The sequence below is a fragment of the Leucoraja erinacea genome, chromosome 21 (assembly GCF_028641065.1).
Source record: "Leucoraja erinacea ecotype New England chromosome 21, Leri_hhj_1, whole genome shotgun sequence".
Classification (NCBI taxonomy): domain Eukaryota; kingdom Metazoa; phylum Chordata; class Chondrichthyes; order Rajiformes; family Rajidae; genus Leucoraja; species Leucoraja erinaceus.
The window spans coordinates 8,313,491-8,330,113 of NC_073397.1; the positions used below are offsets into that span (position 1 = coordinate 8,313,491).

Here is a 16,623-nt window from a genome sequence, read left to right on the forward strand (position 1 = left end):
GACTAGAGAGGTCAGTATTAATTGGCAAGCATCAACTTCTGTCTTTTACACAACACCAAAGGCGACAGGTCCACTGGCCCACCTCAGTCTCCACCCTATAGACATCTCCTCTCGTCTTTCCACCATTGACATTAACTGTTTCTTCCTCCACAGATGCTGCCTGACCTGCTACATATTTCCAGCATCTCGTTTTCATTTCACAGCTGATCACAGCTGCCAGAGTGAGTTCGCAGACTGCTGAATATTTTTTACCTCCCATGCCCACTGGTTCACTGATGACACCAGCAGAGCAAACGTAACACAACACCGGGTCAGTGTCAGGAATCAGGGGGACCATTCACCACAATCAGAGGCAAGAAGCACTAAAAAAAAAATGTTCACCTGGGGCAGGTGTTTTGGTCATATTTGCTGGAATCCTGAGGAACTCATTGGGGTAATTCTGTTTGTGCTATTGTATCAAGGGGTACAACTACCAGGAACAAGTTCTTCCCAGCTGTTATCAGGTAACTGAGCTATCCTACCGCAACCAGAGAGCAGTCCTGAACGACTATCTACCTCAGTAGGGACCCTCGGACGATCTTTGATTGGACTTTACTGGCTTTACCTGACACTAAAACGTTATTCCCTTATCATGTATCTGTACACTGTAAATGGTTCAATTGTAATCATGTATTGTCTTTCCGCTGGCTGGTTAGCACGCACAAAAGCTTTTCACTGTACCTCGGTACATGTGACAATAAATTAAACTGAACTACCAGTTTCCTTCACCCACCTCAACAACTAAGTGAGAGTTGGAAAGAAGTTTAGACAGCCAGCCGATTCACCAGCAATGTTTGATGATAGGAAATTAACTGCTGATTGATCCGCAACCTCTCTAGTTATCAGCTACAGACGATGTACATTGACATTGCTGACCAAGCCAAGGGTAGGGACATTCTTTCACTGGAAGCAGCTTCTGATGCAGAGTTGGAGGAGGTCTCACTGTCACACCACTCTACATGGCAGAGAAAGACACATGATGCTGGAGTAACTTAGCAGGTCAGGCAACATCTCTGGAGAACATATATAGGTGACGTTTGGGTTAGGACCCTACTTCAGAAGGGTGGGGTGGGGAGGAAAGAGAAATGAGAGGGGTAGGACAAAGGAAGGTAATAAATGTATACGGGTAAGTGGGGGGTTGATAGGTAGATGGTTGAACGTTAGCCAGAGATAAAAAAAGACAGAAAGGTGTGAAACAAGATTGAAGTGTTGCAAATTATGAAATTGAGGAAGGAGTTGGAAGGGGAGGGAAGAAATATGTGCAAGTCCAGGTGGGGTACAGGGGAGAGAGGAAAGGTGGGGTGGGGGAGGGATGAAGGAGAGGAGAGAGTTATAGTTCCCCAAAATTGGAGAATTCAATGTTCATACCGTTGGGATGTTGAGTGTTCGTGCCCAAGTGGAATACAAGGTGTTGTTCCTCCAGTTTGCACTTGGACTCACCTTGGCAATGGAGATGGCCCAGAGCAGGATGGAAATGGGAAGAGGAGTTAAAATGGTTAGCAACCGGCAGATCCAGTAGGCTTAGGCAAACCAAGTGCAAGTGTTCAGTCGACACTTAGTCTTGCTGATATACAGGAAGCAACATCGTGAACACCAGATGCAGTAGATGAGGGTAGAGGAGGTACACATGAACCTCCATCTCACCTGGAAGAACTGCTGGGGGACTCTGGATGGAGGCGAGGAATAGGGACATGCAGACTACTGCCCTTAACAAGCTTGGTTGATACACAGTGCCATCTACTCAACATGGTCCAGTAATCACTTCATGAATCAAGCATCAGACAGTCATTCCAGATTGACAAAGCCACGAGGCAAAGGCAGGACAGGGCTGCCAAAGAACCAACAATGGTATGAACTGAATGGCCCGTTTCATATGCTAGGTTGCAACCATGCCAACAACACACTGTCATCTCCCAGATTATATTTTCTTTCAAAATCAGTCTTGTTGGAAAGACACAATCCTCTGCAAGCTGAAACAAACACACACAAGCCAATGGAGTATAAATATATGCCTTTGCTCCATAGATGCTGCTGCACCCGCTGAGTTTCTCCAGCTTTTTTGTGTACACACAAACCAATGATTTCCTGGTTACAAGAGCACAGTAGGTGTAAACAGCAGAGGCTCCCACCTCCTCACCCTCCACCAATCTCCCCCATCCTACAAAACAAGTCTCGTCGGCCGAGAGCTTTCTTCATTCTTAAACCCCTGTCCTACAGTACAAGTTCATTCCAAGAGCTCTCCCGAGTTTGCCCTGATTCGAACTCAGAGAATTACGGTAATGGCCACTCGTCGGTACTCGGGGCTCTCGTGGACATTTTTCATCATGTTGAAAAATCTTCATGAGTCTTCCCGTGCTTACCTGCCCTTAGCGAGTCTTCCCGAGTTTTAAACTCGGGAGATCTCTTGGAATGACCTCGTACCGTGGGACAGGGCTTTTAGCATCCAGAAACAAGGGAAGGGGGAAAAACAAAAGGGAAAGAGCAAGCAAAGGATGAATAGGAAGGAAAGGATATTAGGATCTCTCAGAATGCTGGTGGTGGAGATTTGCAAGATGGGCTCCTCATACCCCTGGGATCAGGAATGTAAGGCAACAAGGATAAGGAGGGGCTGTTGGAGTTGCCCAGTGCACCAACAAGCCACAGAGAGGGGGAGATTCCAATCACAAACCACATTGAACATGACAGTAACCAGGCAAAACTCACCGACATCTAACCAGCTTTCCTCAGCCCAAGGCAATGTCACTTCCATCCTCCCCAAAAATAACACGTGGATTAGAGAGCCACAAATAACATGCAGAGTCAAAGGCCTTTTGTGGTCAGGCTCCAACCCTAGCACAAGGGCTGATTGATACCGATGTGTGTCAATCCAAGATTTAATTGGCGATTTCTTCCTTTGAATTAATCAGGGCACAGATATGTTATTTTACCTGGCGTGGAGTCAGCAACAAAGAAACAACAGTTTAAAATTATAATACCATACCAGGCATTGACCAATTGTACAGAGTGTTTTAAACAGACAATGCAACTACAAAAGGGTGAAAATGCAAACAAAAAAAGAAGATATGGTGGTTAGAGGAAAATGGGACAGTGGGATTACTTTTGGATGGTCCAAGAGTCATAGTGGGCCAAACGTCCTCCTAAGTAAAATTGTATTGTCCTTGTACATTATCAGGAGACCCCAGCTTCTGGATCCAATTATAGACATCTAGCATGGACTTTATTTTTTTTCAAATGGGCCCAGATTTCATAGCAATTCTGTCGTGGAAACTGTAAACACAAGCTGGAGCTGGGCGGAATGAAGCAAATCTTTGACTTGCGTTGGGAGAATACAACCCAGGAAAAGATTCACCAAAACATTTCTACAGGAATATTTCAACAGCATCTGCCAGACACCTGCGTCAAAATGGCCAAACTTTGCCCCAGAACCTGAAAATTAAATTTAAGCCAGAAATGTTCAGCAAGTAAGTCAGCATCTGCTAAGGTAAGAGAATTGGGTCAGATCCACAACCTTTCAATGGAACCAGAAAAGGATTGAAACTTGCTTGGGTAAAAATGCTTGCAAGAATCACAGCCTTAATGACTCCAAAGGAAACAAACTTTAGAAGCAGAGTACTGCGCGCACACACACACACACATTATTCACGCTAACACATGAGGAAGAATGCATTGCCAGTTGTTACAACGAGTAACTAGGCGGAGCAAGGTGAAGGAGTGAAGAGCCAAAAGGTCTGGATAATGTACACGATTCAACTGGCAAAAGCAAAAATAGCGCTGCTTTAAATTGAATGAAATTAGATCAAGATATAAACCCCACTTGTCTTGCATCATCATTCATTTTATCACTTAATCTCCTCCGCCCCACCTCCCAGAGCAGTTCCATCTCTCAGGCTGCTTCCCTCTCACTCACTTATTTATTTTACATCTCTGCTTTTCACTTTTCTTAAGAGCACCTTCAACCCAGGGCAATAACTGCATTGCTCTCTACATAGTTGCAGCCTGACCTGTTGGGTGTTCCCCAAGTATTCCTGGTTTTACACAGCCCTATCCCCCGTATTCCTGGTTTTACATAGAACAAATGGATTCAAAGAAACAAACAACCTTAGACTTCAACCTGAGCGTCGGTGAAACTCAACCCTCGTCTCGCTATATGCAACACATCCGTGATCACAGGGCTTGCCAGCTCATTTCCATGGCAATTGTGGCTTTGGCTGCACTAACGCCATGCAAAACTGCTTCCTGTACCTTCGGGTGAACAAATGGTGAGACTATACCAGGAGCACAGCTAAACCTAAAAAGGGAACTGCAGTTGCTGAGTTATACCAAAGATAGACACAACATGGCCAGGCACCATCCCTGGGGAAAATGACATTTCAGGCCAGGACCCTTCTTCAGACCCAACCCAAAGTGTGTTTAATGGCCATAGGTACGGACAACAGACAATGTAACTCTTACAAGTCTTATTGATGCCACAAAATACTATAGGGTCTACAAATTATTTCCAAATCATTTATTCTAGAGCAGACAAATCAACTCCCTTTTTTAAATTTTTTGTCCTTGACCTAGCAGGTAAAACACCATTTATTGCGCATCCTCAAATGCCTTTGAGAAGTTGGTGCTCAGTATTTCCTTGCACTAAAACTGTCCGACCACGAAGATGCTCAGACAGTGCGTAGAGTGATAGAGTGTAGAACAGGCCCTTCGGCCCAACTTGCCCACACTGGCCAACATGTCCCAGCTACACTAGTCCCACCTGCCAGCATTTGGTCCATATCCCTCCAAACTTGTCCTATCCATGCACCTGTCTAACTGTTTCTTAAATGTTGGGATAATCCCTGCCTCAACTACCTCCTCTGGCAGCTTGTTCCATACATCCACCACCCTTTGTGTGAAAAGGTTACCCCTCAGATTCCTACTAAATCTTTTTCCCTTCATCTTAAGTGCAGTTGAGGAGGGAGTTCCAGAATTTAGACCCAGTATCAGTGAAGGACTGGCAATACATCTCCAAATCAAAATGGTGAGAGATTTTCAAAGAACCAGCATATGGTGGTGTTCATAAGTGATAGGAGCAGAATTCGGCCATTCGGCCCATCAAGTCTACTCTGCCGTTCAATCATGGCTCCTTCTTCTTAGGCCCCCTTCGGTCATGGCTGACCATGGGTGTCTCCAGGGTGCTATTCCCTATATGGAGGATGCCTGTGCGTGACTTGTTTAACGTGGGGAGACTGGTGCACAGACAGCCACCCCACAGTCCTTGACAGATCTGCATCAGGATCCATTTGCTTGGAGTCCAAGACGACTGGAGACCCTTTTCTGCTGCAGCCTTCATCCACCTTCCCAGCCGTTGTGACGCTCCACTAAGGTCAGCCATCGTCCTCCGCCCCTTCCACCGTTGAGGTCCTGGTTGGATTGCACTTTGTCAGAGACCTCCCCCTCGACCCTACCAGGAGCATAGCTCCAGACGGCATCGCTCTCGGGATCTCGGGTCCACACAAGCTTCTCCATCACGACATGGTGACAATCCACGGAGAAGCCATGCCTCAGACTAGAGAAACAACCATCCTGCATCTGCCCTATTGTAGGATTTTATCGCATTCGGAACTCAGGATTAATTAACTGGCTTGGTTTGGAAAACCAAAATGGTAGACCATTAACCCTTATACCTGAATTAACAATCATAGAGTCCCAAGAATCTTACAGAATGGTACAAAACACATCGTCTGGGGCAAAACAGGATTTCCTGCACCCTCTCAGCTCACCCCTGCATCAAATCTACTCCACAAATGTGACAAAATTCAGCTATGGCCCTGATTGAAAATAGAAATCTAAAAGAAAATACACTTAAATTATTGGTGGATCATTATGTAGGAAAAAATACTACACAGGAAGGGTCTCAGATACCCCAATGACAAGAGCCTTCCATCAGCTCCTCCAACAGCAGCAACCTGTGACCCCTTCACCTCTACACTCTGGTTCCACTCTGTCCTAGACAGGGTGAGAATGGTCTCAAAGTTCAGACTCATTCTGCATTTACACAGCCAAACTTCACCTCCAGGAATAAAACCAAGACAGACTTGGAACAGTACAACTCAAGCTGAGTATGTAATAGCATTCTGAAGGCAGGGTAAATAAGAAGCCTTGAACTGCCACACCAGGAGCCAACCTACCCTGAAGGTTGGGGTTGATGACAAACGATAGCGCACTCTGCATGTTGGAGGTAAAGATCAAAGTTGTTGACATTGTATGTGTGTTTTACGTTCTGAAGGGAGAAGGAAACACGATCTATTTAATTAATACAATGCCTAGCGAGTTTAAGCTCACTGGCAGTGCTACTTGCTGTGATTATTAAAGCTACAGGTTTGAGTTGAAGCAGGGAGAAACCGGGAGCCATCCTGATTAGAACAGCTCACAGCCTCAGACTCCAGTGTGTCAATATGCAGAATATGCCCCACAGTAACCAGACAGAGAGAGAGCAACGGATTTAAAGCTTTTGATAAAGAGCACAATATAAAGGAAGCGAGAATTGATTAGACAAACACACTATAAACCCTTGCAAAGCAATACAGAATTCAGTCTGTACATTCCTTCAGGCCAGCAATTTAATGCGATGTGAAAGATTCAGTTCAGTGTGAACTCATCCAAACAACGATCGGAACAGGCGATTACCCAGGGAATGGGAATTCAACTCACTACACTCAGGCCCAGAAGTTCTTTAGCACATGGGGCTGTGGGCAGGGTTCAAGGTCAGCAACCCAATCCTAGGCAGAGTTTTACGGGTGAAAACATACACAAATGTTGTTCCTTCATCAGCTCAACAACACAAATTTCTTAACGAGGGCCAGTATATCGCCCAAATGTTCATCATCCCAGCCATGGGCCAGGCAAGGAGGAGTCCCTGACATGCATGTGGTCATGCACAAGTGCAGGTGCGGATCTGTGTAATGTGTGCGGGTTTGAATGTGTGCAAGGCAGAGTGGGCGCGATTACATGGGCGTGTGCGTGTACACGTGCATGTTCACGAGCCTCAGACATAAAAACATTGATCACGTGCTGTCTCCGTGTGGATCACAATGCAATGGTGCAAACCAAACAGAAAACCAAATTGCATCCTTGCATTTGGTCTTATCGGTATTCCACACAGGGAGCTAGACAGGCAGAGAGATCTGTAGGTCAGAGCAGGGCAGGGAATGGGAGGATGCACCCGAACCTTTCAATAGTAAAGGGCCAGTCCCACTGTATGAGGTAATTCAAGAGCTCTCCCGAGTTAAAAAAAAAAATCAAACTCGTGGTAAGTACGTAGAATGTACACAACGGCTACGTCAGAGCTCGTGGATGTCCCGTAGCAGCTCGTAACGCTAACGGCAGGTACTCGGGAAACGCGGTAACTAGTGCCGTTTTTTCAGCACTGTGAAAAATGTCTACGAGAGCCCCGAGTACCTACGAATGGCTGTTACTGTAGTACTGTGAGTTTGAATCAGGGGAAACTCGGGAGAACTCTTGAATTGCCTCGTACAGTGGGACAGGCCCTTAAGATGGAGAGTTCTGCTCCAAAAACACCAGGGTTGTCACAGAGAAGGTAACTGGATGGTGGAACAGAACCGTGCTCCAGGGATGGATTGCTTCAGCTCATCTCCCGAGCCAGGGGGAAGCCCAGGTTTAGCCCAACAAAGACAAACTTCACACTGGTCCGCTGTCACCCAGGACGAGCACACTCACTTCCAAGTTCAAAGGTTGTGGGATGGAAAGGCAGTATATAAATGCAAGACTTTGATTCTAGGAGTCATTTATAATGCAAACATTTTTCTTTCTTACCCAAGAGGACGCTGCATCAGAGCTGGGTGAATCTGCTGGATGCCCAAAGCAAACCCTGGAAGTAAAACAGATTGAAGCCAAGTAAATTGTGTGCAGGGAGGGGGAGGAGGAGGAGGTAGTGCCTGAAGCAAGTGTAGATAAACCCAATATAGTCTGAAGAAGGGTCTCAACCCAGAAAGTCACCCATTCCTTCTCTCCAGAGATGCTGCCTGTCCCGCTGAGTTACTCCAGCATTTTGCGTCTACCTCCAACCCAATATAGTCGGCGGCTGAGCCAATGCCGCCCCCCCCCCAGCCTCCTCACTCTCTCAGCCATGTTGGTGCTGCCTGGACTTCCTTCCTCAACAGACTGGGTGCAAGGGTCAGAGGTACAAGGAGACATCGAGTCAAGAGAGTGACAAAGGTTTCATTATCACAATCACCGAGAACGGAACAATGACATTGTTACTTGTTACAGCTTTACAGGCACAATAACCCAAATAATAAGTGTACAATAATACAATAAATTGTCAGCAAATGTTTCATTTATTGTTGTCACATGTACCGAGGTATGAGAAAAGCTTTTGTTGCCAGCTATTCAGTCAGCAAAAAAGATATCCATAGATACATCGACAATAGGTGCAGGACCACCATTCAATGTGATCATGGCTGATCATCCACAATCAGGACCCCGTTCCTGCCTTCTCCCTATATCCCTTGATTCCGCTAGCCCCAAGAGCTCTATCTAACTCTCTTTTGAATGCATCCAGTGAATTGGCCTCCACTGCTTTCCGAGGCAGAGAATTCCACAATTTCATACCTCTCTGGGTGAAAAAGTTTTTCCTTGTCTCAGTTCTAAATGGTCTAACCCTGGTTCTGGACTCCCCCAACATCAGGAACATGTTTCCTGCATCTAGCTTGTCCAATCCCTTGATAATTTTATATGTTTCTATAAGATTCCCTTTCATCCTTCTAAATTCCAGTGAATACAAGCCCAGCCGCTCCATTCTTTCATCATATGACAGTCCCGCAATCCCGGGAATTAACCTCGTGAACCCACGCTGGACTCCCACAATAGCAAGAACGTCCTTCCTCAAATTAGGGGACCAAAACTACACAATACGCCAGGTGTGGTCTCACCAGGGCCCTGTACAGCTCCAGAAGAAGCTCCTATTCTAAACTCCTCGTGTTATGAAGGCCAACATGCCATTAGCTTTCTTCATTGCCTGCTGTACCTGCATGCTTACTTTCAGTGACTGATGTACAAGGACACCCAGGTCTCGTTGTACTTCCTCTTTTCCTAACCTGACACCATTCAGATAATAATCTGCCTTCCCATTCTTGCCACCAAAGTGGATAACCTCACATTTATTCACATTATACTGCATCCGCTCACTCACCCAACCTGTCCAAGTCACCCTGCATCCTCATAGCATCCTCTTCACAGTTCACACTGCCACCCTGCTTTGTGTCATCCGCAAATTTGATAATGTTACTTTGAATCCCTTCGTCCAAATCATTGATGTACATTGTAAATAACTGTGGTCCCAGCATAGAGCCTTGCGGCATCCCACCAGTCACTGCCTGCTATTCTGAAAGGGACCAGTTAATCCCTACTCTTTGTTTCCTGTCTGCCAACCAATTTTCTATCCACCTTACCCCCAATCCCATGCAATAAAGCCATCCACAGTGTACAGATACAGTTAAAGGGAATAACTAGGTAATCATAATAGTGTTGGCCTTCAAACCGATGTACATAGTACAAAGCCCGCAGTGGATCGATGGCGAGGAAGTGTTGTGCAGGGTGGTTGATGGCAAGAAGCTGCTCCTGAACCAGAAGGCAATGGTTCTCAGGCTCCTGAACATTCTTCCCAACATTAGCAGTGAGATGAGACTGTGGCCAGATTGTTACTGGGTCTTAGAATCCTCCACCCAGCCTCCTTAATCCCAAAGAAATTATGAAAAATGTATTGTATTTAGAAAAAGTCAGTCTTCAGATGATGTGAGGGCCCCATGTTATGGAGAGGGGTGGGTGGCAGAGGAGGATATGAGAATAGTACATCCAGTTGGTCAGTGTGGGATGGTATCTCCATGAACAACTTAGTTGACTGGGGAACACACTATAAAGCAGGTTCACACAATGAGAGCAACAGCTACCATGTAAAGAGATAGGTTACTCACCCGTTTGAATGGCTCTTGGCTTCGCCCCAAGGTAAGCCAGGTTGACATTGGCTTTTCTGCCATCAATGATGGGATTGGGGTCTTTACACGCCCGTTCCGCAGAGATCCGGTCTGCCATGGTGACCTACAACAGATGGAGAAGTCAGTGATGTGCAGCGTCCCGGCTTGATCAGCTTGAAGGGCAAGGCCTAGCCCGGGTTAGCAACCCCTGTCCCTGCCCAGGAACAACTGTGCTACACCACACACTCTTGCCAAGGCTCACCTCTGACTATGCGCTCCAGGGTGTCAGGGAGACACTAGACTAAGCTGGGGGCAGAGACAGGCAGTGGGGTTGTAATTGTTAAATTAATCCAAACCAGTGAAAAGGTGCTCCAAATGGGAACCCTGAAGCCATGTTTTGCACTGTAGACTCCCACAGACAGCTTTGATAAATGAAGTGAGGATTGGTTACAAGGGTACAGATCATGTAAGAAATAATGGTCAGGCCCCCCTATTCCTTCCCTCCTCACCCACTCCCCCACAACCCACACGGCACAGTAGCACAGCAGTGGGTTGCTGCCTTACAGCATCACAGACCCGGGTTCGATCCTAACCAAGGGTGTTCTCTGTACAGAGTTTGTACATTCTCCTTGTGACCACGTGGTTTTCTCCAGGTGCTCCGGTTTCTTCCCACACTTTAAAGATGTACGGTTTGTAGGTTAATTAGCCCCTGTAAAATTTGTAAATTGTCCCTGGTGTGCAGGATCGTGCTAATAGACGGGGTGATCATCGGTCAGAGCGGACTCAGTGGGCCGAAGGGCTTTTTTCCATGCTGCATCTCTAAAATCTAAAGTAAAGTCTAAATCCCTTTCCATGTCCCTTCCTGCCTCTTCACCCACCCCTCTTCTTCAGACTAATTCTTCAGGATCATTCACATTAGACCCACTGGGCATTAAGAGCCTTCACTTGCTAGGCTGGCCCAAGAAACAGCACCCAGCACTATCTCAGTAATGCATTGGAGTGTCAAGCTAGGGTTTAGCACATGAACCTTCATCCCTCAGAGAAAGGCGCTTTGGGAATGGGCCAATGGTTTATTTTATGGATGTTTCAGTTGAATGGGACTGTCTGTTTGTGGCCTTTATTTATGACATGGGGCATACATCCTATATCCAATGAAAACAGGTCAGAAGAATCTCCAAGTGACTAAGTCACACCCTACCCTCTTGCACTAAAGGCCCAAAGGTCGAGCACTTGACTTTATCGACAGCTCATGAAGGTTAGTAACAGCGCTGGATGGCATGTTGGGATGCAAGAAACAGCTTCTGTCCAGGACTGATAAGACAGAAGTGGTGACTGCCTTAGTCAGCCTGTACAAGGTGCCACTAACTACAGCAGAGAGCAGGATGAGGCCTTTACTTCACTATCATAACTTGTGCAATCTCCCGTTTTTATACACATTGCAATTTCAGAAACTAGGCAGCTGATATGAGATTTGACAGATTTCACAAATAGCAGCAAACTGTTTTCATTTTTCCCCATTTTATTTTCTCCTATTGAGTCTTTCCACTGGTAAATCTACCCGGCAGGAAGGTCTTGTCAAACCTCATCAAAAAGTTAGATTCAGAAAGGACAGCTGTGGGATCCTGCTGTGCAAACGCTGACTGCTACCTTTACTAAATTACCACAGTGGAGTCGAGTGCAGGAAAGCACTCCCGGATGTCTCATCACATGGGAAGCACGGGGTAAATGCAACCTTTCTCTGGAGCAAGTTCCAACTAAAAAAAGGAGGGGATAATCGCACTTTACTTCTAGCATGGCAAGCTCTGCAGTGGGGAACTAGTATTCTAGAAGGCAACAATGGAGTGAGAGACTGCGCAATGTTCACTCGCCCATTAGATCATTTAGACTTTGCTGCAGAGGAAAAAAAAGTTTGGGCCTCGTCTAATCTCCAGTCCCAGGAGCAGTCCCTGATAACCATTTAATTCTAAATGTTAAATGCATTAACCAAAGATCAATGAAACACAGAATCGCCCTGGCCTCTGCTGATACCAAGCTCACAATTTCAAAAACAAGCCAGCCAGCAACAACATTCCTTTGTGTGGGTGACTTGGTGTCTCAGCAGTGAAAGCTGGCAGCACAAGTCAAGTGAGATCAGAGTGGGGGCTGTGAAAGGAAATCAGATGCTGCGAATCTGAAATAAAACAGAGAAGTCAGGAACTTTCAGCGGGTCATGTAGCGTCCATGGAGAGAGAAGCAAGAGTTAAAGTCGCAACTTCAGAGACCCTTTGCTTTTTGTTTCTTCCTTTACAAAAAGCAAAACAAATTATGGGTGGCACAGTGTTAGAGTTGCTGCCTTAAGGGCCTGTCCCACTTGGCCGTCATTTACGCGGCAGGCCGGTAGTGGCTGACGGGCGAAAGTCGCGCGGCGTCATATGCGTCCGCACAGCCGTCTGGAGCACGTGATGTCATTTGAAGATGGACACAAAATGCAGGAGTAATGCAGCGGGACCGGCAGCATCTCTGGAGAGAAGGAATGGATGATGTTTTGGGTTGAGACTCTTCTTCAGTCTGAAGAAGGGTCTCGACTCGAAACGTCACCCATTGCTTCTCTCCAGAGATGTTGCCGGTCCCGCTGAGTTACTCCTGCATTTTGTGTCTATCTCCAATCGTTTTGGCCCCGCTCTGGGAGTAGGAGTGGGGGCGGATCTGGATCCGCAAATGCCGTGAGCCCCAGGCCGAGCTCGGCGATCACTTGCCTGCTTCTGCTGCTGTTGGAGGTGAGACGTTACGCCGCGCCAGGGTGTCCCACGTGGCCGTCATTTACGTGACAGGCCGGTGGCGCGCGAAGATTTCGTACAGAACGAAATCCTGGAGGGCTGCGGAATACAGCACGCAGCTCCACACTCCTCCACAACACTCCATGCGCCCGTCCAGCGCTACCCACACGCTACCAGGTCGCGTAAATGGCGGCCAGGTGGGACAGGCCCTTTATAGCGCCAGAGACCCGGGTTCGATCCTGGCCCGAGGTGTTGTCCGTACAGACTTTGCACCTTCTCCCTGTGACCAAGTGGGTTTCCGCCAGGTGCTCTGGCTTCCTCCAGCATCCCAAAGATGTACAGGATTGTAGGTTAATTGTTTTCTGTAAATTTTCCCCAGTGTGTATTCTGGAACGAGTGTACTGGTGATCGCTGGTCGGCATGGACTCGGTGGGCCGAACAGGCCACTTCCATGCTATAGCTCTAATCTAAACTGTGAAGGAGACTGGGTTGCTGAGGTTCAACGTTTGCCGTTTCATTTCTCCGATGGGGAAGGCGATTAAGTGTGTGTGTGTTTAGCCCCAAAATAGCCCATGCTGGCCTGATCTACCCTTGCTGCAAATCCACCTGCCGTTCACTATCACACAGCTACTCAAGCTTACCCTGACTACTCTTCATTGATGCAAATCGCCGCCAGCACTGGTCTCGCCATGCTTCAGTGCAGCTGTTACCGCAACAGGAGTGTCAGAGGTAACCCCACTTGCCACAGGTTTATTGCGAAGTTGGGACTGGAAGCATTTCATTAGGGACTGGGAGATGCAGTAATCCTCTCATTCAAACTGTATCCAACTGCACTCAAACAGAATGCCTGATTAAAAAGCAGGAAATGCTGAAAGAGCTTCGCAGGACCCGAAACATCAACGCAGTTTCTCACCACAGACTCGCTTTAACCTGCTGAGTGTTTCCATCTTTTGCTTTTATCTCAGTTTTCCAGCATCTGCATATTTATGCAAATCTGGACAAACAGTTGAGGGAAAACTACAAACAACTAGGCCACCTCCCCTCCATCTGACACTCAAGCCATCTCCTACCACCTCAGACCCAGTCGCTTTTCAGTAGTCTTTCATCACACACAAGCTTGGGTAATGCACCTTGTCTGGCAATCCCACTGTGAGAGGCATCACACGTGTAGGAAGGAACTGCAGATGCTGGTTTACACTGAAGATAAACACAAAATGCTGGAGTAACTCAGCAGGGCAGGCAGCATCTCTGGAGAGAAGGAATGGGTGACGTTTCAGGTTAAGACCCTTCTTCAGACTGGAAGGTCTCGACCCAAAGCATCACTCATTCCTTCTATCCAGAGATGCTGCCTGTTCCGCTGAGTTAATCCACCATTCTGTGTCTATCTTGAGAGGCATCACATCCCAGATTAACCATGCTGACAAGATGCTGTCTTGCGGAAAGTCACCCAATACATGGGGTCTGAATGGGATCAATTCCCTCTGCCTAGACTGTGAGGGAAGTTAGACATCCCCATCCCCAGGGATATGGGGAGAAGGCAGGAACAGGGTACTGATTGGGGATGATCAGCAATGATCACATTGAACGGCAGTGCTGGCTCGAAGGGCCAAATGTTCTGCTCCTGCACTTATTGTCTATTGTCTATTGCCTTGTGGAAATCAAAGTCCACACACCTCCTGCAAAAGGTTTGGCAAATAGCCTGGACATTCGATGACCACCCAGTACTGGGTACACCCTGCTCAGTCACCACTGATCCCACAGCAAGGTCACCTTGCCCCTCACAATGCTCAGGTCCCTGTGCCACACCAGTTCCCCTCCCCATACCCCAAACCTGTAGTCTTTCTCCAGATCCAGTCCCATCACTCCTCCCAACAGCCCCAGCTGATTCCCAGACCCTGCATTTCTAACCCTTCCCTCTCCCAACAGTCCCTGCCCCCCCCCCCCCCCCCCCCCTGCCACACTCCCACCATCCTGCTCCCCACCCGACTCATCTGCAAATCAATCCTTACCTGGATTCACCCATCAATCGCCAGTTCTTAGCTCACCCACCTCCCCCCCCCCCCCTCCCCACCTACTCCAGTCATGAAGGGTCGCCTGTCCCCGTCTCTCCACGGATGCTGCCCGACCCACTGTTCCTTCAGCAGTTTGTTTTTTCTTTGCTTCAGCTTCTAGTATCTACAATCTTTTACAACTCTAAATACTGTTCATATGGAAATAAGCCTCTCCGTGTACAACAATGAAGGAATAAGCTGCGAGCGGGGCGGCGTGTGGCCGCAGCCCGGGACAAGCTACTGTCCCCCGGGGTGAGGACAGACTGTACCCCCTTCCCTCTCCCTCCCCCTCCCCGCACTGGCTGCCCCGGGACTTCAAGCACTTCCTTCAAGACGCGGGAGACGCGCAAAACAAACGCCGCGTCGGTTGAAAACCGAGCCGCTACTTCTGCTTTCAGCAACAAAAGAGGAAGGCTGGGTTTTCAGCGGGACTGCAGGTGCAGCGGGCGGGAGGGAGGGAGGGTGGGGGAGAGGGGAGGTGGTGAAAGATAGGGTGAGATCTCCAGGAGGGGAACAGACAGAAGGGCTAGGAGGGCAGAAGGGCTAGGAGGTGGGGGGGAGAGAAGGGGGTTGGGGAGGGGGGCTCACGGGGGGGGGGGGGGAGAGAGAAGGTGAGGAGAGGAGTAGCTTCGTGAGTCAATCCGGGCAGAAGAGGTTGGTTGTTAGTCACCTGGGTCAATGCCCCCCCCCCCCGAGGCAACTGCCCTTCCTCGACCTGGGGGGTGGGAGGGGGGTTAACCCTGGGGGCTGGACTATTGCCCTTACACCCCTCCGTTGTGCGAGACTATTGTCTCCACACCCCTCCCCGGCCTGGACTATTGCCCTCTCTGGGTATTGCCCCCACTTCTGGACTGTTGCGCCCTACATACGCCCGGGGCGGGACGATTAGCCCTCCCTGGGTATTGCTCCCGCCCGGTGGATGGGTCGAGGTGGGCGAGAGGGAGGGTGGCTGTAGGAGAGAGGGCGAGGGTGAGTGTGAGTGAGTGGGAGGGTGAGAGGGCGAGGGTGAGAGGGAGTGGGAGGGTGGGAGGATGAGAGGGAGTGTGGGCGAACAGTGCTCGCTACCCTCCCGTGTACTTACGAAGCCGTAGCCGCGGGATTTGCCCGTCTGCCGGTCTGTGATCACCACCGCCTCCTCGAGGTCCCCGAACATCTCGAAGTACTTCCTTAAGGACGAGTCGGTAGTGTGGTAGGGCAGCCCGCCCACGAAGATCTTGGTGAAGGTAGTGTCCTTCTGCAGGGTGTGCATGCTGCCGGAGAGGGAGGTCGGGGAGAGGCAGCGGGCTGTCCGCAGTCCATACAGATACACGGCAGATACAGCTCTCGCCTACAGCTAGCCAGCCAGCCCGCCGCACCCGGGCTTTTAGCCTGAGCCCTGGCTCCTCCTCTCCGCCGCTCCATTGGCCTGGGATCCAGCCGCCCCTCGCTCGCTCTGTGGGAACTGTAGTTCTAGCGCGGCCAGCGGTGCCCGGCCGGCCGGCACTGTGGGCTAGGCTCACCGACAATGCGGGACCAGCCGCCGCTTGGCACGTTAGCTGGTTGGCACTTTCCCGCAGTCCTCTCCCCCCCCACCCCGGCAAAAACAAAACAAAATAATAAAGCAAATACAGGAAATCTGAAATACAAATGAATGGTGGAAAATGAAATGAAATACCCGGCAGCAGCACCTGCAGACGGAGAATAGGAGAATTAGAAAGTTGACCTCTTGTCGCAAGTTATAGGAGTAGAGTTAGGCCATTGGGCCCATCGAGTCTACTCCGCCATTCAATCATGGCTGATCTGTGCCTCCTAATCCCATTCTCCTGACTT

General features: G+C 48.6%; 1 protein-coding gene across 1 annotated transcript in view; it reads right to left on the reverse strand.

The window, feature by feature from the left end:
* LOC129707215 (RNA-binding protein 38-like) overlaps positions 1 to 16,204 on the reverse strand; it is a 35,971-nt gene extending 19,767 nt beyond the window's left edge. Inside the window, exons 1-3 of the mRNA XM_055652049.1 lie at positions 15,896 to 16,204; positions 10,008 to 10,131; positions 7,849 to 7,903 (exon numbers count right to left, since the gene is read on the reverse strand). Coding sequence (XP_055508024.1) covers positions 7,849 to 7,903; positions 10,008 to 10,131; positions 15,896 to 16,063 — 347 coding nt within the window. The 5' untranslated portion in view covers positions 16,064 to 16,204. The remainder of the gene's footprint in view (positions 1 to 7,848; positions 7,904 to 10,007; positions 10,132 to 15,895) is intronic.
* Between the last annotated feature and the right edge of the window lie 419 nt (positions 16,205 to 16,623).